The following is a 22,750-nucleotide window of genomic DNA, read 5'->3' as shown; positions in this document are numbered from 1 at the left end:
CCGACCTCTCCCTCCGATTTCTCCAATTCTCTTTCCTCCTCCCTCCGTCCCGTTTATTTTGCACTCATTGCTGCGCCCCTTCATTTGCCCCCCAGCCGGAACACTTGTCCGCCCCATATCCCTTCTTCGCCTCCCCTTTTTTCCCGGTCGCAAATTACGGCTGAATCCTGGTTCTCTCCACTTTTGCAGCTCTTGCTACGCAGGTGACGTTTCAGGAGAATGGTCGGGCTTTGGAAGAGTCTTTTCACGAACAACGTGGTACATTAGTCTCACATTCATCTAGCTTATCTAGTCCCCTCATTCCGAACTTGGTGCTATGTTTCTTCAATTCGATAATCTACTCTTACCCTTGCGCCTGAATTTGTTCTGGTGCCACGTTCATGCGACCTTTCTCTTCAGCTATCCTCGTCGTCACTGCTATGTTCAGTCGCAGCTCGGTTGCCTGATGACCGCAGGCGCTGCGCCCTCTCGCCCCTATTCAATGGCCTAAATACCTCACTGAAGATCGTCTCAGGCAGACGTCACACCGGAGCCGTGTAATCAACCTCGGAGGGGCGGATATGAGGCAGGCGTACGGATTTGAAAGCATTAGCACCCGATTGTCGTCAAATCGGTTTTGCTTGCCTCTCTTGCATGACACAGATGCTCCGTGGCATCTCGGTAGCACCAGCCAATGGCGAAAAACCGCGCAGTTGGCCTGTCTTCAGCCGATAAATCATGCTCAATTTCTCATATGGGTCACGCCATCAACTCGCAAAATGAAACCGTCTCTCGTTTGGAACTGGCCTGATCTCGCGACTCATGCGCAAGTGTGGATTAGAGGAGCTGGTCAGGATAATTTTCGCCGAGCAACGGGCGAAGTTTGCCTTACGGTCGACCTTCGCCTAACAAGGGGAGTACAATTTCAGTCACATGGCAAGCCTATCATGATCATTCAACCTTAGAGACTGTGCCTATACCAATCGAAAGTGAATCCAATTTCCTCAGGCTCGCCCGAAGAAAGCGCATCAAGAAGTCCACGTTTCTCCAGGTCCTGACAGAACTCCTTTTTCAAAAGGAATTCTTCTTCCAAGCAGGTTTGATCCACAACATCACGATTATCGCCACTAGCTCGCCTGACGATTCTTGCCTCGCCGTGGACCCTCTGTAATAACGACCTCCACCACACTCCCAGGCCAAAAAATATTCCATGAATTAAGCGACCCATAACCATACGCCATCGTTCACTGAAAATCTTTTTGACAAGGGGTGCCACTTCGCTACTTTCCCTCTTTCTGCTTCCATTACTTTCCATCGGATCGGTTCTTTCGTCCAAGAGTGTTTTCGTGTGTGTGGCTAGTTCTGAAACTTTGACATATTTATTATGCCAACATTTGTCGATGATATCGTCAATCAGGGGATTGCCATCCAATCTCGGAAACTCCATATTCTGTAGTAAGTCCACGACCTTAGGACCATGTTCGTAAGGATCATCGGCAAGACAGCGATCGCCATAAACCTCAAAGCCGTAGTTAATCAAATAATACAAGGAACCAAGGGCGAACTGTTCTGTTCGAGGGCCAAGAAAGCCAGAAGTTCCACATTCTCCTTGGTCTGACTCCTCGTGATTGAGTATTCTGCCATACGGAGCCATGCAAGCTTCGTAATTTGTTCCAATTTTCGCCGTACAATCAAAATCGGATAACTTTAGTCGGTTGCGGTCAAGTAGAACATTTTCAGGTCGTAAATCACCATGAGCGAGGTTGAGGGATTCCAAGAAAGCGACGGCTTGAGCGAGGTCGTTCATCCATTCTAGTCGTAGGTGTAGAGGTTCCAACTTTTCCACTCTAGTAACCACCATAGTTTGCTGGTCTCGCGTGTGATTGTTTTGAATCCTAGAAGAAAGTGACATATCTAGGGAGGCAAATTAGTAGACAAGCTTTTAACTTCCAATAGGGGTCGCACCTCTCATGTACTCGAGGAAGATGCCACTGCCGGAAAAGAGAAAGCACTGCACAATAGAGGGACAAGGCGGGTTTTGCGAGAATACATGATAAATCTCGAGCTCTTTATGAAATTGTTGCCTCTCGAATTCCCCAGACTTCGGGACTTTGACCACGATGCGAGGGTGGACCTCGTAAACGAAAGAGATGCCTCCGCCCCAGATCCAGTGGACACTAGGATACTGGCGTTGAATATCCATGGTTGAGAAACATGTGAAAAGGAGAAGAAGGGATAGAAGTAACGTTCATGTATTTAAAGAGGAAGGGGCGAAAGGAAGGTAGAGGAGGGAAGTAACTAATTATTTAAAAAGGGGTGTGACATAATCAATTATGATTGGTTCTAAATTAATTAACTAGTTATTCATTAGTTGTTAACTTAGTCATCACCTCTTTCTGCCTTTCGTTTCAGGCAAGAAAACAACCGGCTTACAGTGACTTAAGTTTACCAGGGAGAATTTTTCAGTATACGAATAGAGAGACTATGTAGGTTTTGCATTTGAATACAGTGATATTCGAAATCAGATTTACCTCGATATTCTCTCTTGTGATCTCACAGCGCCCCGCTTTTCCATATTGGGTTAAGTTCCTTTAATCTATGTAGCCCTGATGAGTCATGCTAAATTACCGTAATTACGTGTCTCGCATGTGCTTCTTGCTCATCGGTCTAAATACCTCCAGTTTCTTGGCTTTGCACTGTACAGTGTCGTTGCAAAAGTTTGCAACCCCTGGCAGGAAAAGGGGATATTTATCCTACTCAAGTCTCAATAACAACAAATGAGTTAGCATGTAAATTAATAAATGAAATACACCTAACTTAGTAGACGGTAGCAAGGGCGGTCTCTGTGCGAAGCCTTGTCTTACGAACATCCACAAGCTGTATATCTAGGTGATCGGTCTCCTCCAACCGTCACTGAGTCCTTTACGTCGACGCAATCTTAGCTCTGCTGTCATTGCCTCATGGGGGCCACTAGGGGTTGCTCCTTCTCTAAGGGCTCTCTCCAGCCCCTTTAGATGATAGCGACAAGCTTGACGTGACCTTGGCCTATGACAACCAGAAAAATCGAATACCACTCCAGCTAAAACATCTAAAGACGCTCCTTTCGAGAACAGCCAGCGAAACTTCTCAAAGTCGCCCTGCTCGAATGCTTCGCAACAGAGCCTATCGATACCCCCTTGAACCTCTCGAAAAGAAGCACCGTGACCAATCATGAGAGTCAAGAGCATTTTGTAGTTGCGGGAACGAGCTGCGTGCTCAACCATATCGCCAGAAGGATGCTTCAAAGAAGCTTTCAGCTGCACTAGATCATCCATCTTTGGGACGAGACCATTCTTTCGATAAGCCTGGGATAAGATATGGCCTCGCGATATGTAATGGCAATCCTCGCACCGCACTTCCGAAGTATCGTTTTCAAGGGTCTGGATATTTTTCAAAATGGGTATAAGAGTCGAACAGCCGAACAAAGACCATGTCGTACAACAAAGAGCACGGAAATGTAAGTAATCAGAAAGGTAAAGATTCATTGCGATCGATTCCAAGATCTCCAGCGGGAGGTCGTAGAAAGAAGCCTTCCTCTTCTCTGTATATTCCATATTGAGGCTTGTATATGATATTTCGTAGTAAATGACGAATGTAGGTGATTTGGTCTTGGCTCAAGGTTGAAAGATGGGAGGCGCTCGAGTATCACCGAGTTCCTGGCGGCCTATTACTCCAGATCGTGGTGGGACAAAGCGGGTTATATCCAGCAATATTAGCGCGCTTGGATGTGGTGAGTTGTCATGCTGTACGCTATACGCTAGGGCAGGTTGGGGATGATGCGAGGAAATAATAGAATCTATGGTCTTAAAGGTGGGAGGAGTGGCGCTTTTATGTGTCCGAGAAGACGGAACGAAATGGCAGAATCCTTTTACTTGTTGAAGCAGCTGGGCTGGACAGACCTTCAGCAGTCGATTACTAATATTTTAGATGGGTGGCCATGGCGTAACGCCCAGGTGCGATTTACAAGCTGGATCAAGTGAGAATAGATTTTCAAACATCGCCTGAGCGTTGGGTTTCGAGGTTGATTCTCCATGTAAAACATGAACGCCATTTCGAATCGTGGTCAGTCTTAGGGTTTTTTGCCCAAGCTACCAGGGGTTGTATGTTTGGCTGTATAGTCAGTTCTCTCTTTTAAGCAAAGCAGTCTAGGCAGATGGGGGAAAGCATGCGTGAGACACTTCCGTTACAGTAATTTATCATGACTCATCAAGGCTACATTGTTTGTAAGGAACTTAACCCGATATGGAAAAGCGGGGCGCCGCGAGATCACAAGAGAGAATATCGAGGTAAATCTGATTTCGAATATCACTGTACAACTCCTGAGGATTCGAGTTTTATCGAAAGATAATTCCATAGTAAGCGCAAGGAAATATGGATAAGGTTCACGAAATTGCGCGAGACTACTTCCTATGAAGATTGCGAAACCCAAAAATCCACTAGGCCCTCTTCCAAACCCCATTGCTCTTCACATAAATACCATTGTCGATACAGTCAGGGCAAGGATCCCTTTTCGTCGTCTTGCCGAGGTGCTCTGTTTTCTGGATGATGCCGCAATTGTTGCAGCCATTAAGTTCCCTGATCCTCCCAGGAGAATCAACTCTATGCCTGCATAGGTGCTCGATTGTCTCAATGAGCTTCTGACACATGATGTCTCTAGATTTCATCCATATCAGCTAAAGCGACATGATCTAGTGATGATCATTGATACTCACTTGAAGATAAGATGTTATGTGGGGTTTACAAAAAGATTCCTCGTTGGAAGTAGAGGGTACCGGAGGAATGTGATTGTTGAGTGCTGATTTCGAAGCTCGATGAGGATGGAAAAAATGATCGGATAATATTGACGAAGACATTTATAGACTTTTCGGGGGGCTTGAGCGCTCATGATACGTCTTGGTCGAATACTCGCTCAGTGACCGAGCAAGACAGTTTGCATGCTGGCGACTTTCTCCGACCATTCCATGAACATGTTACCACTCATAGCGGCGTACGGCCAATGTTCTCTTAGCGCCCGACCCACTGTGGGCCAGCCTCGTTGACCTTGGTTTCAAGATCTACCAGGCTAGAGCCGCATCCTCGGATGGTAGAGCCAAAATCACCATTTATGATTGGCTTGAGAACGTCCGAGGTTAATGGTTGTTGATGACGTGGCCTGCACCTCGCGGTCTTGCATATGACCCGCCGAGTCAGAAATAAAGACCGGGGCTACATACCGTCTCATTAGTCATGAAACTACTTCTGTCCTTCGGACTTTGCTACTTTTGAGTCTCGATTTGCGGGTTTTCTGACCCCTTAATGTGCCTGCCTAATACTTCACCTACCTTCGACAGCCATGGCGCTCATTAAGGTCCAAGTGTCCACCAAAAGTAATCGAGGGCCTAGAGCAAGCGCAATGCTTTAAAAGTGCCTACGCATGAGGGATATCAACGAATGGTTTGAAAGGCAGTGTTGACCTGAAACAATATCTGCCAATGAAGGTTACTGTAGTGTCTGCATTGCGCTCTTTCCGGCAATCTCACCTGCAAGATTCTAGCTCTGCTTCCGTGCACACTCTTGGGCTTGTTACCTAATATAGTAGTGACCGGTTCCAGTGTAATTGCCAATTTTGGCAAGTAATCAACTATTGGGAAATTTCCTGTTTTGTACATTGCCGCTGCATGACGAAGTTACTGTCATGATCCTGGTCATTGTCAATGCCTTTGGGGGTTGGAAGGCATAAGGGCGATTAGACTAACCAATGTCAGATTGATTTTCGGGCGCGGCATGGGCGCGGGGTAATGTCTACTAGCTAACGTAGCCATCGTCCTCTCCAATCAATGAATACCACACATCTTCTTCTTTTGTCGGGTAGAAATACTTGGACTAAGTGTTTTTGGGGAGAAATCAGGTCTATTCATACATAATTCACCACCAAGAGAACGATTATTCCACATTCGGCTCTAGCTTCATTCTTATCGCTGCTAATTTTCAGGGTCCTGAAAGCATGATCTCCCATACGAGTCAGCATTATGAATATCATGACCAGGGACAGCTATATTTCTGGAATAGTTAAACATACTCGCTCAAATTTCATCCGGAATTTTTCCTTCTTTTCTTCCGTGGAATGATTTTTCAGAAAGCGCTCGCTTGGTTCCGCCATAACCGTTGCATTTGGGGCAAATAGATGTGCCAACCATCCCCTCGTCATTGCATTCAGAGCATTTTGGCATGCTTTCTATTCTTGATTCTTCTTCTAAGAGGCAGTGGGCCAAGAGGTGCCGGTACCAGAGAGAAAGAGAAAGAGAGAGAGAGAGAGAGAGAGAGAGAGAGAGAGAGAGAGAGAGAGAGAAGAGGCGTTGAAGGTGGAGAAAGGAAAGAAAAAAGAGGGTATTTATAGCCCGCCCCATTCGGGTATCCAACTATACCCAACTGGTTGGTGCGTCCCGTGGCAACCCGCGCCCCCTGTCGGGTGTTGCCACAGGGCAGTGCTCCCCAAATGACCCCGCCCGACCTACCGACTAGGCTCTTACATCTTTTTAACTCTCTGCATACCTAACGAGATGCAAAACACTCTTCATCGATTTGTTGCAGTCGACCCAAGTCGAAGAGTTGAATCGAAACAGAAGACGAGAAAATCACAATGCCAGACTTGTTTCGGTTCATTCGAAACACAACAAGAACTGCGCGACCATATTGCAGACTATCAGGCCAGTCAAGTCGTAAACCTCGATTTCATCTACTGACCTAGATTTATAGTTGGAGTTCCAGCTCTTGACCGCACGATTACTTGAGGTTCAGGCACACTTGCCCCGTAAACACCATAGTCCCGAACTCGGCGATCTACAGACGGGAGGTAATGAGGCAAATCGTATTGTCAGTGACTTGGACACCGAGGAGGAGAACGACGACAGCACTGAGCTCGTACAAAGCGGATACGGCGCCGAAGACAAAGACGAAGTCATTCCAAGCGATCAGGATAACGGGGCAAAGAAGCTTAGTTCGACGAAGTGCCCTCACCCAAGATGCCGTCACAAAGGGCGCTTCCTGAAGAGAGCGGGTCTTGAACGCCATTTTGAGTCACGTACGAGATTTGGAAGAAGCTGTTGTATTTTGATGCTAAATTTCACATTCCAGATGTTCAATGCCACGAGATTTGCATCTATTGTCGCCAGTTGTTTCAACAAACACGAAAATACATACGACACACGTGCGCCGCGAAGCAAAACGGTGAAAATGAAGCGAGGGAATTCTACAGAAAAGAGCGATATGCACAGCTCAAGAGAACTTCAGCCCAAAATTTAAGCTGGATGCTTGGAAGCACAAAGCACCAAAGTAGACGGCCCAATAAGCGAGGCACTGAATGTTGTGATGACCCAACAACCAGCCCCCGGAAACTGCAGAAGGGAAATGCAACGCATGAGACATACAACACCATGATCAGTGAGGGATTTGATGGTATTTAAACTCTGCGTCCTACTGGATAAGTATTAACCACTATCGACAGTGCATCCTTATGCAGGAGATGTTCCGCAAGCACCGTTCATCGCGCCACGTAACCTGAACTCGCTCCCATACCCAGCAGATCTTCCCAACATGGCTTTTCCATCAAATGCCCCCTCTACTGAGCATATGCAACACTCCTACAATACCCTCGTGCCACAGCCGTACGCGCCAATATTTGAGGATATCACTATCACACCGTGCTATGATTTGGTACAAGAGTCATATGCATTTTCGTCAACGCTGCGGAATGCTACTTATCTAACAGATAACAATGAGAGTCATAGCACTTTGTCAACTTCCGGGGAAAGAAGGAGCTAACCAGGCGGCGGGCTGACTTCGAGTGCTTGAGAATCATGTCTTTCATCGAAGTACGTAACGTTCATACCAAAATTGTCTCCTTCCATGTTGCTGACTACTGTTTGGAGTGACCTTGGAAGCTTCATTGGGGCCCACCATTTTTTCAGCACGTCTTCTGAGGCGATTCCAAATGTAATAGCACTTCCTTCCGATACTTCGACAAAGAGGCGGGTGTCACGGATGGAACTATTTGAAACGATCAGATATGTATCACTGGAATAAATCAAAATTTCACTTACAAACCTCCGTTCTCAAATGAAATCTCAACAGGCTCAAGGCCAAGCCTAGAAAGTGCCACACGAGGAGCTCTCCACAAATTATTTTCTCCCTTCATGGTAGCCACCTGCTCAAGATGCGAACCTTTCCAATAAGTAACCCTCGATCCCTTTTTCCAAAACTGTATCAGGAGTGATTCGGTCTTTGAGAATGGATCGCTCTGTCGAAAGGCATAATCGCCGGGCATGGCTCCGAAAGTTCGATAAAGCCCAAGTCCAAACCACGGGAAGCAAGAATCAAGGACCTGTCGTTTGCGCTTTGACATAATTAGCTCTCGTAGGAAAACAAAAAATACCATACGGCAAATACCGTGTCGTCGAGAACATTGCTTTTATAGAAATGCAATCCAGCTTCTGATGCAAAAGGTATGAGGTTTGCTTCCATCTCCTCGACTTGCTGCCCTGTCCCGGCATCTTTCTCGAATATGTATCCATCTTTGATGAAGTCATTTTTGTAGATTAAGCCTGACGTTGAACCGAGAGCTGCCATCGACTTGGAACGCGCCCCCTTTATGTTTGACTAACAAGTTCTGTCGCGAGGAGGGGTAAGGGAGAGAGGTGGGGGTCGGAAGTTGAATCTTCCGATCCGAAAGGAAGACCCGGTCGCCAGAGTGAAATCACGTGAAAAAAATTCAAAGGCCCTTCCAACTATTCCTAATTTGGAAATAACACGACAAACTTGACTTTCCTAATAAAGCCAAATCACAGCTTCAGTAGTAGTAACCGAATTAGGCATGACCCACAATTTTGTGCTGATTTTCGCACCAGATTGTTTCGAAAGTGCTGCCGCAGGGTCGCTCAAATCGTCGTGGGATCGTCATGAGAATCTTACACAGTAAGGTCTAGCCATGCTGAACGAGAGATAATTGGAGAGCTATTGTGGATAACGTATCCAATATCATGCACGTTACTGCATGAACTAATTTACATGGATAGGAATATGGGAAGTACGGCCCAAAACAGAGAATGAAACTGGCATGGGCTAACATTGCTACGAAAATATAAGAAGGCGCAACTCTCAGGGCTCTCACTGATTTTATACTTCATCATTGGCATTCCAGTCTCTTGAAACGACTCAAACAGGCTTCCCGTATTGCACTTATATTTCTCAATAGTTCAACTGCACAATATGGCGTTGGAAAAGACATCCTCTCCCTGTCACCAAGGTTTGACGCCTCCGGATAGCCCAACGAAGGGGTTGGATACGCCTCAAGCTACCTTGAAGGATTTGAATCACCTCTCTGATGTACTTAGAAGGGTGCTACACTCTCTCACCTACCATGAGCCTCCAAATACCCCAGTTTCCCAGGACTATTCTCAGCCAGGGCCCGACATGGTTCAGCTCAACCAGTTGCTGGTGAAGCTCGTCCACGATGCTTCAGTGAGATCCATTTTGGCAACTGATACCAGCAATAGGCAGCAAGGCGACGTTCAGGCAACAGATAAGGTTGATCTTAATCAACTGATTTGTACTACACCGGGTGATTTCAAGTTGTTTGAAAAGTGGGCATCAACACCGCAATTCAAAACAGTTATGGAAACGTATGAGCTATCCACTAGACCTTTTCTTCTTCGGATATTGCTGACATGGGACTTAGTTGGGACAAAGAGGCATGTAAATACAAGATATGTGAGCCGATGGAGACCAGCAGTGGCCCAGATGACTATGCTGAATATGCATTCGTCGTTCGTGAACGTGTTGGTACGAGGTAACTTTCCATGATGGACCTAAAAATACTAAAGTATGATTAGAACGGAATTCCGAGAAAGTGACTCCATACATTGATATCAAATCAGAAGGCCTGCGTGACATCCTGCGTGGAGAGCTGGACGGCATCAGAGCCGTTAGTCTGATGGAAGACAAGCCATCGGTAACCGAGACATATTGTTCCCTTGAAGGAGACTGCTGACGTGGATTCAGATCGAGCAAGATGTGCTTTTTCATTTCCTCCCAGGGCTTGACAGATGCGCTTATGTCAAGAATCACAATCCGGACTGCGGTCCTGCCTATGTTGAGCATCTCCGCTTGCTCATCGGCCACCTCAAGAACGTCCATGCTTCTACCTCCCAACGTCTTGGTTCAATGTTGCGGCACGGAGAAATTACCTATGACCTTCTATGGGCTCTTTTTAAGCCAGGGTCTCATGTTTTCACCACGTGCTTCGGTACGAATGAGCCTCGATGTGTCGTATTCGATGCGGGAGAAGAGATGACTCAAGAAAACATGACCTGGTATAACCTCGAGTGCCGATTTCTTGACTGTAACGGGGAGGTCTTTGGAGAAGCTGGCGTGTTTCTGCGTGTGGCAAAATTCAAGGGATCGAAGCCAATTGAGTCTCTGGAAGCCTTCCCTCTCCACCACCATCCTCGTTACGAACAAGTCAGGAGAGAATTGATTGAAAGAGGACAGAAGTTCCATGGCCTAGTAGGGTCGCACATTCAGCATTGTAGCGGGAGTGCATTCTTCATGAACAATGGAAAACCAATCAAGGTTAATATTGACAGTCGAGTGGGTATTGACGCCGCATTTTTCCATGCAATGCAACCAAATTACTCCCGGCCCACACTCCGTGAGATCTGGGCACAGAATAAAGATGGTATTTCGGTCATTAGCATGGACACACTGTTCAGCAGGGACCGTGAGCGAGAGAAAGAGAGAATGCAAGAGAGTTGCATGGAAGTACAAGAATTGAGGGATGTCGATTTCTTGATCGCTTGTCCCACAGTGCCCTGCTTCAGCTTCAAGGAGAAAATGTTCCGTGAGTTTCACAAGTTAATCACCATTTCTTTGCTGATTTGAGCTAGTGGAATGTGCGGTTGGTGCTCTTAAGGATGTCCACTGGTCTCCTAAGTCATTTGACTGTCTGAGGATTCCGCCCAAAACGAAGAACCTCCTCACGTCCTTGGCGAAGACCCGTTTAGATATAGTACAAGTTGTGCCATTTGACGATGTGATCGATGGAAAGGGTCGCGGACTCAATATCCTTTTGCAGTAAGCTGGGAAGGCTGCCCTGTTGCTACCTTTCTAACTCTCTTAGTGGTCCACCGGGAGTCGGAAAGACCTTCACCATCGAGGCAACTGCAGAGCATTTCAATCTGCCTCTTTACTCCGTAAGTATTGTGTATTCTATATGGGATCTCACTAACCTGCTCAGATATCGGCCGGTGAGCTTGTTGTCGACCACGGCGATTCCAACGCACTTGAGCAACAACTTGAAACTATTTTCAAGATTGCCAAGCACTTCAAGGCCGTACTTCTATTAGATGAGGCGGATGCGTTCATGGAACAACGTACATCTTACCACGACACTCACAATCGCCTCGTGACCATTTTCCTCCGGAAACTAGAATACTACCAGGGCATCCTTTTCCTGACAACGAATCGAATGATCCAGTTTGACGAGGCGATCATAAGCCGAATCCATCTGACCATCAAATACGACGGCCTGACAAGAGATTTCCGCCGAGAGATCTGGAAAAATCTATTATCCAAAGCACGCACAGCTCAAGGACCTGCCATGGTTAAAGACGATGAGTTAAAACAGCTAGACGGTCTTTCTTTGAATGGGCGAGAGGTTAGTTCCGAATGACCCGACTTATTTTTCATTGGCTGACCTAAACCAGATCAAGAACTTGACCTCTATTGCGCACGCTCTTGCCACTGTGGATGGAGAGCCAGTGAGCTACAAACATCTAGAAAGAGCGGCGGAATCGAGTGAAAAGCTCTTGGAGAAGTTTAACCAAGACAGTCGAGTTGGGCAAATGTATACCTAGGGCTGATGATCAGTCTTCTGGGATCTTTTAATGCAGAATAGTTTAATACACGACAGTACCAGGAGGTTTTGGCATAATGAAATGGAATTATTCGGAGTTTTGATATTCGCCATTGTCGAAAGGAAGAAAAAGACCTTGAGAGCTCAGCCTGAAGGACTGAAGGGGAGTTGATGAAGTAAAAGAGCGCATTTTTTGCCAAAGCCGTAGCAGTAAATTGACTTCAGGGCGCTCTGAACAATTGAGCGACAGAAAGCTAAGTTGAACATGAACCGAAGCAAAGCTTTCTTGGTATGTTTTCGCATGTCCAAGAAAATCCAATATATTATTTAAAAATAGACGAAAACTATCAAGAGAATACGGCGGACAGGCTGTGCCGTTGAGGACTTCTCTTGCCGAATCGAGGTCCATAACTCGTTAGTGCCATCGAGAACAAACTTAGTGTGGACGGAGAAGCTATTGGTTCCCCGCAGGATCAGAGTAGAGGACGCGAGCGTACGGTCAAGGTCAAGGCAAAGCCTACAAGCGATAGCGTATTGGTCGGAACAATTTCTGATGATAACGATGTGGCTACGGAGAGATTGGATTGTGGAATCAAAGTACCGATAGAAGAGGCTATGATGTCATTCTTACGTATCTGAGCTTCCCCATATTGTACTTCTAGTTTTAGCGAGAACATTGTATCTCGAGGCTGTTATGGTTATAGGCTGGGGGCTCAGCGGCATTGGCGTCCATCTGCCCGATGCAGTCGAGGCGTCCGGGTTGACTAGTGAGCCGGAAAACGTCTTTCAAACATACGGAGCCAGCAACCCTGTCCGTACGGACCAGCCACGAGCAAATTCTGTCATTAGTGATTGAGAAAATAATTGAAGATTTTGCATTATGGTACTGTACAGTACAGTATCTACTCGGTAATTTGTTCGCAGATCCGCCCATATATCGAATTGGATGGCTTCATCTAGCTCAACAACCTACAGATGGATGCAATAAACTGAATGACCTGCCATTTCCCCTTCATTTAGATCAGCCCGCCAATTAAATGTGGGTTGTTCGTAGCGTTGTTCGGCTTGTCTGGAGATCTGCCGACATGAATCTCAGAACTTGACTATACCTAACCCCAAATTCCGTCACTATACCCACTGCCAGCTATTTCGTGCCCATCTATTTCCTTTGAAATAATTAGCTTTTTGATGAGGTTCTCTGATCTAAAACGCACATTCACGGAGGTTTACCGAGTCCGCTTTCATAACATCTTCCCCAGCCATCTTCAAATCTTGGTCCGTGATTAGATAAGGAATTGGATAGTAGGAACCCTGGGAAAGTTAGCTTTTGTCGCTTGCCCAGTACCTGGCAGCGTACTAGTTGCGATCTGAGGAAATCCCAAAATCCTGAAGGATCCGCTGATAGGATATAGACTTGACCCGTCTCACGAAGATGAATCCCCAGACAGACGTCTGCTTCACACATCTTACTATATTCACATGCTTTTTTCATCAGATTAGACTTCCGACGGCTTTGCTTTTGGCGCAATAGGTTCTATATATAGTAGTTACGTAAGATATATTCCGTCATTTTCTTGATTCCTATATACTTATGTGTAGGTATATTATAGTGGCGTCAAATAACTTCTTTCCATAACGCCCGTGGAATATATATTAGTTTGTGGATTATTAGGAGTCCATTATTAAGTTGCGTTGATCTATTTCTCTATATATCTCCTAGGATCCTTTATAGTAGTTTTCGAAATCAGTTATACCTCCATACTCTTATGACTTAATTGTCGGAAACTAATTCCAAGGGTAACGAGCCCTGATTGGATACCATAACCGACCTTGGGTTTTCAGACCGCTTGCCGAAATAGTATCTGTAACTTACATTACCACCGTGGGACATGATACCATGCTATGCTAAGACGATGACTCATCGATTTTAGCAAAGCAAATACTATTACCGTTTTGCCAGCAAAACAGAGTGGTGCTCCAAAAGGGTTTAGCGTTTACCGGGTATACTTTCCGGCAAATCAAGTTGGAAGAGTGTGGAGGTATAGCTGATTTCGAACACTACTGTATGAATACCGACGGACCTGGAACACTCTATAACGGAGTGGGCAATGGCAACTGGGAGAATGGAGTATGGGATTATAAAGACTTGCCTTTTTCCGCTGCGCAAATCAACTTCATGGAAGAACCCGTCGCAAGCTTCAGCTTTGACCCAGTCCAACGTATGATGGTCAGCTACGATACACCGGAGTCCCCATTTCGACGCGTCCAAAGATACCGAGTCAAGATGTCGTCTGAAATTGAAAAGCTACGGCGCAAGCTAGCAGATGCTTAAAAGCAACTTTTGGCCTCCCAACAGCAATCCTCGACTCAGAAAGTGACAATAATTGGGGCTACATAGAGGATTAATAACCAGTTCAGTCTGGTGTGCCACTCTCTCCTTCCTTTAATCTCTTCACCATGAAGGGCTGTTCAGGAACGACATCACTGGTGCTCCTGCGCCGTTTCTTGATTTGCTGTCCACTTTCCCTCGTAAATTGAAAAATAGAAGCCCCGGCATGCTTGCTTATACACGATGGTAATGATCTAAGCACTTCATCGTAATCCCTGGCTTGTATGCGGTCAACAATCTTAGATGGAAAACCTTTACCCCGCGCAAGCTCTTTGGCTTTGTTCTCTTGATCAGGTTCCACTGCTGCTATCAGTCTGTGCTTGAAAAATGCCAAAGTTCTGAACTTACCACCACTATTCTTGGGTAGGCTTTCAGTTTCTTCAGCACATTGGCAAGGACCGATAGTCATGTCGTCTAGAGCCTTGGCTTGTGGACCATGCTCCATATCGAAGGCCGGCCTCCATTGCGCAGATTCTGCTAGTTCCGCGGCCATTTCATTCACTGACTTTGACTGAAAGTATGCAGGGGCAGCCAAAAGATATATTATGGGGACGCGCTTGTCTGGTTCGATTTCTGCGACAACAAGTCGTAGTTCAACGGAGTATCTCTGGCCAAGTAAGGCCAATATAGAGTTGACAAGGTCTGAAATATGAGTATTCAGTACTATCGAATGCAATTCCAGGAAGACAAAGTCTGGCTCTTGTAGAAAAACGCTGTCAAACAATGCTTTCAGTTTGAGAGGAGCCAAAACCTCGTCAGGCAATATGGTGAGGCTTGAAAGGGAATAATGGTCGTTCGGCATTCCTGAGGCTGCAATAACCAGAGGCGCAGTGGATTGTGTCTCATTCAGCACTGAGTCAATAAATTGCGTTGGGGAATCATAAATTTCAGCATGCGGATGAAACCTCTTTTTTATGTTAGTGGAACATGTTCATCATCTGCCAAGGGTTGGAACGTACCTTCCAAGCATCACTGTGACCGGAACAAAAAGCAATCCCTGCTTTTATATTACACCCTGCTTCTGAAAGCCCTACAGAAAGGCCAACGTCTGTCGGGGAGAAGTCCAGCACGTCGGGCGCAGAAAAGCCTGTGAGAGGTCTAGATAGATTTGCTCCTTTCTCTCCAACGATATTGGGGCTGAGGGGGCTCCAGCAAGCATATCTTTCATCCGTATCTCTCCGCATCGCATAACGGCAAAAATAAGACTTGAAGTCATCTGGAACCTGATAAGTTCTCAATTCCAAAACAAAAGATATAAGCCTTACCTGGAGCTTTTGCGGTGTGTTCAATAGCTGGTGATGACTTCCAAGATGACATATCTTTCATCAAGATGAGCTCTCCGTCCGCCGATTTAGACATGAGATTGAAATCATTAAAGTGAAGCAACAACTCATTGTTCAACCAACTTGAAGATGACCCTTGTCGTAGATCAGCATTATCGCAAAGAAATGTATACCTTGAAGCGATGAGATAAATCGCAGATTCCGAATCACCGTCTTCCCTCACTAGTATATCATGGATATAAAAGACACATCGGCTCCGAGGTGAGGGATCTTCATAAGTTGCCTCAATGAAGGCGTTCTTTTTCAGATCCCCAATTTCATCACATCTCTGGAAAGGCCCTTCGATAGGCTTTGGAAATCAAGTCAGTCTGTCATTCAGGTGAATCAAATGGTGGTATCTTACAGTGCATGGACGGCTTTGAGATCGGAAAATGTTGAATTTGGGATTGAACGCATCAATTCTGTGTCCTTTCATTTCTTTCTTCCAGACACAATATCCCTCCGCTTTTGTGGTCTTGCAGTCGTCCACATTGATGATACTTTCTTCCATGGCTTGGCCTCTCGTTCCGTCTACAGAAATTGACAGCTCGGGGTGAGCTTCAGCGATGATTGGAAGGGTCGGATCTGCTTCAGCGCTTCTCAGGGAGAACGCAGTCTCTATTTTTAATTCTTGGGCGGTTTGAGTCTCAGACTTGACATTGTCGTCTCCGGCCCGGGATACAGAGCCAAGGCCTTGTATAGACGATTCCGCCAAAGGAATCATCGCATTGGATACTTCAACCGCCATTTCAGAGTCTCCCTCGAGACGCGCAAGAGGGAGGGGCGGGAATCCGAATATGGCTTCGTCCTTGTGTCGAGCAACCATTGGAAAGCGAGGCTCTCCGTCTAATGAAGTAAAGATTGCAAATCCTTGCATTTGTGATACGTATTTTCGTGGGCACTCGCACAGAATGTCTTTTTCCCGAAATAATAGCGTTTCCATGGCTGCGAAGCAAGTTAACAAATGCAGGATGACAATATATTCCACCTGTAAGCCATACGCCCTTGAAAAGGCACGACTATGTCCATCATCCCATAGGACTTTCAAAGATTTGTTTTCAATTGTCTCAGTGCGGATGCCTCGCGGCATGTCTTGGAGTTTTCCTCGGCTGGTTTGGAAAATGATGTGAGGGGAGTCTTCCAGTGGTGAAGACAGATAGTTGAGTTTCAGCGGACGATAAATCAGTGCCAAAGCACGATGAAAAATCTCTTCCACCACATGTTCACAAAAGAAACCATCCGAATCGTCAATATATGTCGTGCTAGCCAAGCATTCGACGCCGAGGTGAGCACGTGAGATGTCCAGCCATTTTTCATGGACGTAGAGGATATTGCTTTCCTTAGCAAACACGACGCTTGTTTTCTCATCATCAGATGTAACGTAAACTATTCGCAAGCTTTGCGTACGGGGAATTGCGATGAATAGCGCACGCAACGCTCGGTCGATTTCTTGGGCAAATCTTGTTTTCGGTAGCTTGATAGCATTTGAGACTTCAAACAGCCGCTGGAGCTCTTCATCAGGCGTATGGACCAAGTTGTATTGATGAAGAAGTTGCCATAGGGAGCTTGATAGGGCTTGCGGCTTTTTCTTGAGATCTTTACGGATCGTTGCGACGTCCTTGCTATTTTTAGCTTCTGATCATCCATTTAAGTAAGGTTGGATACTGACCACGCTTTCCCGTCCTTCACAAAAGTAGAATAAATGCTCACTGCCCGTCTGGGCCTTTAATTCGGTCCATATCTTTCTCGCAGTGGCCTCGTTCACTAGCTGGTCTGCTCCTCTCACGTCTCTTGAATGTGGGTGATGCTGTAGCAAGTAAACATAGACTGAAAGAGCCTTTTGGTGCCCTTGTTCGATGGCACTTGCCCATATTTCAGCGATTGCTTTTGATTCTTGCTCGGGATTGTGAAGCTTTGAACGGTCACGGCTCAAATCACCGGTGGCTAGATTGTAGCCAACCCGAAAGCCACGGTCATCCATATCAGCAGACAAGACTTTAATGCCTCTCAAAAATAGACAGCCGCTATATTTGTCGTCCAGTATCAAATCACCTGCCAAAGTTCTCACCAGGTTTGCAGGAGGATTGACATCGATTGTGACTTGCAACCAGTGCCAAAATTCTTCTTTCGTAAGAGCATGCTCAATACTTGTATCTCCCTTTTTGATACAAATGGAAACATCTTCCCATATGTTGGCTGTAAACTTCCGACTTGAGCTTTTCCGGGAAGTTTCGAACGCTAGTTTCAGACGCTTGATTTTTTCAACGCTTGTGGGGGTTATTTGGCAATAGAAATTGCGGTTAGATTTTCCGCGAAACCCAAAGTTCCAGTAGCAGCTATTGGCACAGATCTTCACATGGTAATTATTGCGACTCAAAACCAGTGCGGCTATTTTCAGTCCTTCGCCATGTCCTCCCGTCAGGCGGTCATCATTGGTCTTGGTTGTGTAGCCTAAGTCTAGGCACTTTCGATCAAGAAGCGCATGGAAATTGGTAAGCTCCACGACACCACTGTGTTTTTTGAAAGTGATATATCCAGCACAGTCACGTAAGCTTGCTGAGATATGAGAGTCAGTGTTTGGCTTTGGGACAACGATGAGTATTTCCTGGTTAGTCTCTGTCACAGTCGGGCAAAACCCAAGCAGCGATAGACCATGGTTCTGTATAATGGAGTCCTTCCTATCTTAATTGTCAGAAATATGGCTTGAAACCTTGCTTGGAATTCATGGTACCAGTTTTGGTAGAGCTCACGAAAAGCGTCGTGTGAGCTCCAATTTTGTGCATAAGGTCGAGTAAGTCCGAGCGGTTGTGTTGTGGCTCCAGGTATGTCTCGTTCACTCGATACTATCTGGTGATTATCTTCTCTTTCATTCATTTTGTCGCGAAAGCGTGTGAAATGTGACGCCTCTGGTCTCCGGGAAATGGTCTTTAAAACAAAAGAAGTAGTATTTTTCTCTCGGCGGGAAAGGAACCCATGATTTTAAAGCCCATTTTTCAGGATTGGCTTAAGCATCATTGTTCAACTCGGTTTAAGTTTGAATGATTCTTTTTTGTCTTTCCTTTTTTCATCAAACAATGGTATTACCTGAACTAAGAGAAAAGAAAGAACGGGTGAACCGGGAATAAACAGATCAAGGTATTTTTCCAATAAAACCACTGTTATTTTCTTTTTCTTTATTTTTCCCCACTTTTTTACCAAAGTTACACCCTTTCCCCTTCTGCCGGTCCTGGTGGGTCGTTAATACTCCCTCCATCTGCATTCAGACGTTTTTGTTCCTATGCGCACAGCTTGTTGACCGGGTAACTTATTGGGTGATGACCCCAAGATCAATTGCAACCTCTTGCCTCCCAAAAACCGAGCCTTGGCGTTGAACTGACGCGCACTCTTTTTCGAATTAAAACAACTCTCCTTGCCACATGTCGTAAGTTCAACTGTACATCTTGCGAGCTATAGTTCATTATTAGTCAAAATGATTGATGACTTATAAAAAGTTAGTCCTGTTACACGCGAGCCTTGAAGACCAATAGAGGCGAACTGATAGCTGCTACAAACATTTGATGGAGGCTGAGCAATTCAAACATTTTGCAGCTAACAATAGCTCTAGTTGGCTCAAGCTAGTCTAAATAGCGATATTGGATTCACACCAAGCTCTCCCCCGGGCAAGAAACACTTCTACCGGGGGCCGTTTCTCGCCGACATAAGTCCTCTTAATACGCCTGCCGAGGCACGGCTCAAGATGTTGTTGTTTCCCGCCAGCACTTATTCTGCCTGGGCGCTCAGACAAAAAAGGGCATGTCAAACCGAGTGGAGGGTTACGCTGAGTAATCGGGTGGTGGCAAAGGACACGGATAAAGACCTGAAGAGCATAATGCATACGATCTAGCAAAATCTTTTGAACTTGCTCCGGAGCTATTGGTCATTGTATCAAATTATACTGCTTCAAGTCGATGAAAATGCTAAGAGGGGCGAGTTGACCAATATTATATGAGGGCTATTTACAGTAATTTGGAATGACTCATTCGATGGAAATATTGGATCGACATGGCTTAGCCCATGCCGGAACTTCTAATTACGGTAACTAGGGTGGTCTACCTGAGCCAAGAAAAGTCGGTGGGACTTTTTGACCGAATCCAGTTTAGCGCAACCGAAGCGGGGTGCTGGGAGAGAGAGTTTATGTATCCAAGGGCTAATCTGTTTTCGAATTCTACTGTATCTCCGAGGACACTCCCGGAAGATTAGGAGCGAGAACGGCGGACCAATTCAGTTTGGTGGCAAGTGTGTATATCATTTCCCGTATGTGTTGACTGACGAGCGCATACTACTTTATCCTATGCTCGACCCGGGAGCTCGCCACGGCACACGTTCGTGCGAGCCCAAAAGAACATCCCCATGGCGGACCTGCGCGGTAGGATGGCCAAAAGGTGACATGTCTATGTGTCACGGTTGATGGTGGTGGCGAAGGCTACCCAGAGTGCAACGCGCTGTGATACATCGCTCGTTGGAGCAGCAAGAAACCTGTAGGTGTGATAGTTGGCCTTGATCTGCTAGACCAGGCCTTCTCACTGTTCATCTATTCTTCAAGTCACAAGCGACTCGGATGGTCTTCCGTTGTGGGTTAATTTGAACCATTCATTGATTCTGATTCTCGCACCGAAACAGGCTGCAAGCTCGGTCTTTTGATCAAATCTGTTACTTTTATGCCCAACTATTAGTACTTTATCCTCCCTCGGAAACACCACTATTTCTACGCCATTCAATCTTCGTGGCCTTACAGGATGTCAGCTGGTTCCGCGAGCTCCAGCGTGTACAGTCGGTCGACCGATTCCGTCAAGATCCATGGTCCTCCAGTTCACAGGCGAACCGGATCGAACGTCCCTCCAGAGCCAGACTGCCCTCACATCACGGCAGCTGACCACCATATTGGGGATGCCCGCGGTTTTAGCACGGCCTTGGAATCCACTGCCAGCCGGTTGCAGATCGCCAAAAAAGACCGGCCAAGCACGGATCATGAGTGGCAGATATCTCTCTTGGATGAACTCACAGGCATTCGGTGGGAAAACGAATTCTACGGTGCATGTTCTGATCTTTATGATGAACTGGTGCTGGCCGTTACGCAGGCGTCTCGAGAGCTGCTGTCACAATCCCAGTCATACTTGCGGGACTACTTGTCCGAGCAAGATTCTGGGACAGTGAACCGCGGCTTTCTCTTACAGGGGGCCAGGAAATTGAATACAGCACTGCAGAATAGCCAGGCTTGTCAAGCGGCGGCACTACAGAGCTGGATAGACAAGTGGGAACAGGCACCAGGCGCCCGAAAATCCGTGCGATGGCTATAGATGAGGCAAGAGGGCCTTTTGAGAAAGTAGGGGAGCCGTTTTCGACAGTTGACCCCTCTGCTGTTTGTGCATCGGGCCTGTGGCTGGAACAGTGCCTGGGGAGTTTTGGAAAAGTTGAAATCTGCAGCGGATATCATTTACATGCAGAAGCATGCGCTCATGAAGGGGGTTTCGTTCTGAAAGCGGGCCCCGAGAATGAAAACCTGGGGAGGAATGTGTTACAGTAGAATTAGAAAGCAGACTTTTGCAATACGGAGCAGATCTCAAGCGATACAAGCGCGTACAGTCCTGTAGAATTTGAAACAGATTACTGTACCCTTGGACACACAGGCTTTCTTTCCTAGCGCCTTACTTAGATCGGGCTATGCTGAATTAGGTCACAGAAGGTCCCCGCAATACCCCTGAATGTATCCCTGGTATATCAACAAAGTTACCGTAAATACAGGATCTCAAAGTTAGGCACCGAAATAATCATGTAACGTTCAACGTGGCTTCCACGCCTTCCGGGAACATCAAATCATGCCTCCAATCATAATCGAGACCTTCAAATATTCCGCGGGGCATTATAGTGACTCCTTTGACCCACCTGAGCGAATTATATGGGTTCACGAGCTCGCGCAGTTGACCATTTACCCCTTGTCGCCTTTGAGTTTCTGATCTGGCATTACAGTCCTCACAACCCAGCAGAACTGGAGCATTGAAAGTGCTTACAAAAGACCAGCATAGTCAAGTCTCGCCAAAGTTTTTCAGACTCGTCACCATGTCCAGACCAAGTAACCAAACACGTTCAGCTGAAAGAGCAAAATGTCGAGAGGCGCTCTCTGAGCATATATGTGAGTCATTAGACCGTTTAGCGCCGCCCACCCAACATCAGATGACTCATCAAGTGTCAGGGAAAAAAACTGGAATTCGAGTTGATAAAGTGCATTTGCGACTAAAACCTAGACCGCAGGACACATATTATTGGAAAATGTCGGATGAAAGTAACGAACAGGTTCTGAGATTGTTCCAGACCGGCCCGAATCAGATCCCGCTCAGTGGGTTGACAAAGAGTGATCATCAAGTTCTTCAGCAGCACGTCGGAATAACGTTTGAGGCAATTCCAAAAGCGATATTGACGCCACTAGAGGGAAAGTCACTCGACACACCGGTAATTACGATTCGCCGTTTCAAGAAGAAAGAATAAGCATTACGGCAAGACTGATGGCTAAAGAATGATAGAAAACTACTTCCTCCGAGCTTCATTTACGTGAGATTATTGCCCGATTGGAAACAGAAGTGATCAAGAGAGAAGAAGAAAACAGCCAATTGTTAGCTCGCATGGAGACAATGAAGCGCGATAACTTCCTGAAATGGGAAACAATTACACAAGAACGGCTTAGCTGGGATGCAGAGCGAATTGGTCTTCGCGAGCAAATTGATCAGTGGAAGTTGGAAACGAATTTGATTCGATCCAAATTTGAAACCCTACAAGAAGCCACAGTTGCTGCCTACGATGCCTTATGCAACGTTAGATCTTTTTTGGTTAGCTAAATTAATCAATCAGGGCCTGCAGACTCAAAGAGAGAGATTTCACAGTCCCACAATTCCCGTCATTTGAAGAACATGGCCCATGGGACGTGCAGTAATTTTGAAAAGATAAATACATGATTAATTCCGAGAGGAGTGTAAAGTTAACAATATCTGAATTAAGAACTTTTCATATTATTGTGCCAGTCTCTTGAATGGACTCGAAACGTAGGATACGAGAGATACAGTGGTTGGTCTTATATCGGTTTTCTTCTTTTTCTAGCTGTGT

At 46.1% G+C, this 22,750-nt stretch overlaps 6 protein-coding genes across 6 annotated transcripts; 2 read left to right on the top strand and 4 right to left on the bottom strand.

Moving 5' to 3' along the window:
- Positions 1-940: 940 nt before the first annotated feature.
- N7498_007863 (uncharacterized protein) lies at positions 941-2,182 on the bottom strand (the record flags this gene model as incomplete). Its single annotated transcript, XM_058454925.1, has 2 exons — positions 941-1,893; positions 1,945-2,182. 2 exons carry the CDS (start codon positions 2,180-2,182, stop codon positions 941-943), a joined length of 1,191 nt encoding a protein of 396 aa, XP_058307174.1.
- Positions 2,183-6,837: 4,655 nt separating this feature from the next.
- On the bottom strand, positions 6,838-7,068 carry N7498_007862 (uncharacterized protein; the record flags this gene model as incomplete). Its single annotated transcript, XM_058454924.1, has 1 exon — positions 6,838-7,068. The coding sequence occupies one exon, from the start codon at positions 7,066-7,068 to the stop codon at positions 6,838-6,840; it is 231 nt and encodes a 76-aa protein (XP_058307173.1).
- A 746-nt stretch (positions 7,069-7,814) lies between these two features.
- N7498_007861 (uncharacterized protein) lies at positions 7,815-8,622 on the bottom strand (the record flags this gene model as incomplete). The annotated part of the gene is made up of 3 exons (XM_058454923.1): positions 7,815-8,043; positions 8,097-8,389; positions 8,443-8,622. The coding sequence occupies 3 exons, from the start codon at positions 8,620-8,622 to the stop codon at positions 7,815-7,817; spliced, it is 702 nt and encodes a 233-aa protein (XP_058307172.1).
- Positions 8,623-9,261: 639 nt separating this feature from the next.
- N7498_007860 (ATP-binding protein) lies at positions 9,262-11,906 on the top strand (the record flags this gene model as incomplete). Its single annotated transcript, XM_058454922.1, has 8 exons — positions 9,262-9,674; positions 9,731-9,834; positions 9,885-10,003; positions 10,054-10,891; positions 10,938-11,124; positions 11,171-11,243; positions 11,288-11,707; positions 11,757-11,906. 8 exons carry the CDS (start codon positions 9,262-9,264, stop codon positions 11,904-11,906), a joined length of 2,304 nt encoding a protein of 767 aa, XP_058307171.1.
- A 2,413-nt stretch (positions 11,907-14,319) lies between these two features.
- On the bottom strand, positions 14,320-18,490 carry N7498_007859 (uncharacterized protein; the record flags this gene model as incomplete). Its single annotated transcript, XM_058454921.1, has 7 exons — positions 14,320-14,594; positions 14,643-15,201; positions 15,254-15,381; positions 15,560-15,926; positions 15,981-17,251; positions 17,327-18,294; positions 18,348-18,490. 7 exons carry the CDS (start codon positions 18,488-18,490, stop codon positions 14,320-14,322), a joined length of 3,711 nt encoding a protein of 1,236 aa, XP_058307170.1.
- Positions 18,491-20,391: 1,901 nt separating this feature from the next.
- N7498_007858 (uncharacterized protein) lies at positions 20,392-20,952 on the top strand (the record flags this gene model as incomplete). The annotated part of the gene is made up of 1 exon (XM_058454920.1): positions 20,392-20,952. One exon carries the CDS (start codon positions 20,392-20,394, stop codon positions 20,950-20,952), a length of 561 nt encoding a protein of 186 aa, XP_058307169.1.
- Positions 20,953-22,750: the final 1,798 nt, after the last annotated feature.

The sequence above is a fragment of the Penicillium cinerascens genome (genome assembly GCF_028974065.1).
Source record: "Penicillium cinerascens strain IBT 15544 chromosome Unknown contig_9_segment0_segment0, whole genome shotgun sequence".
Classification (NCBI taxonomy): Eukaryota; Fungi; Ascomycota; class Eurotiomycetes; order Eurotiales; family Aspergillaceae; genus Penicillium; species Penicillium cinerascens.
This window is presented reverse-complemented; position numbering and strand designations above follow the sequence as displayed.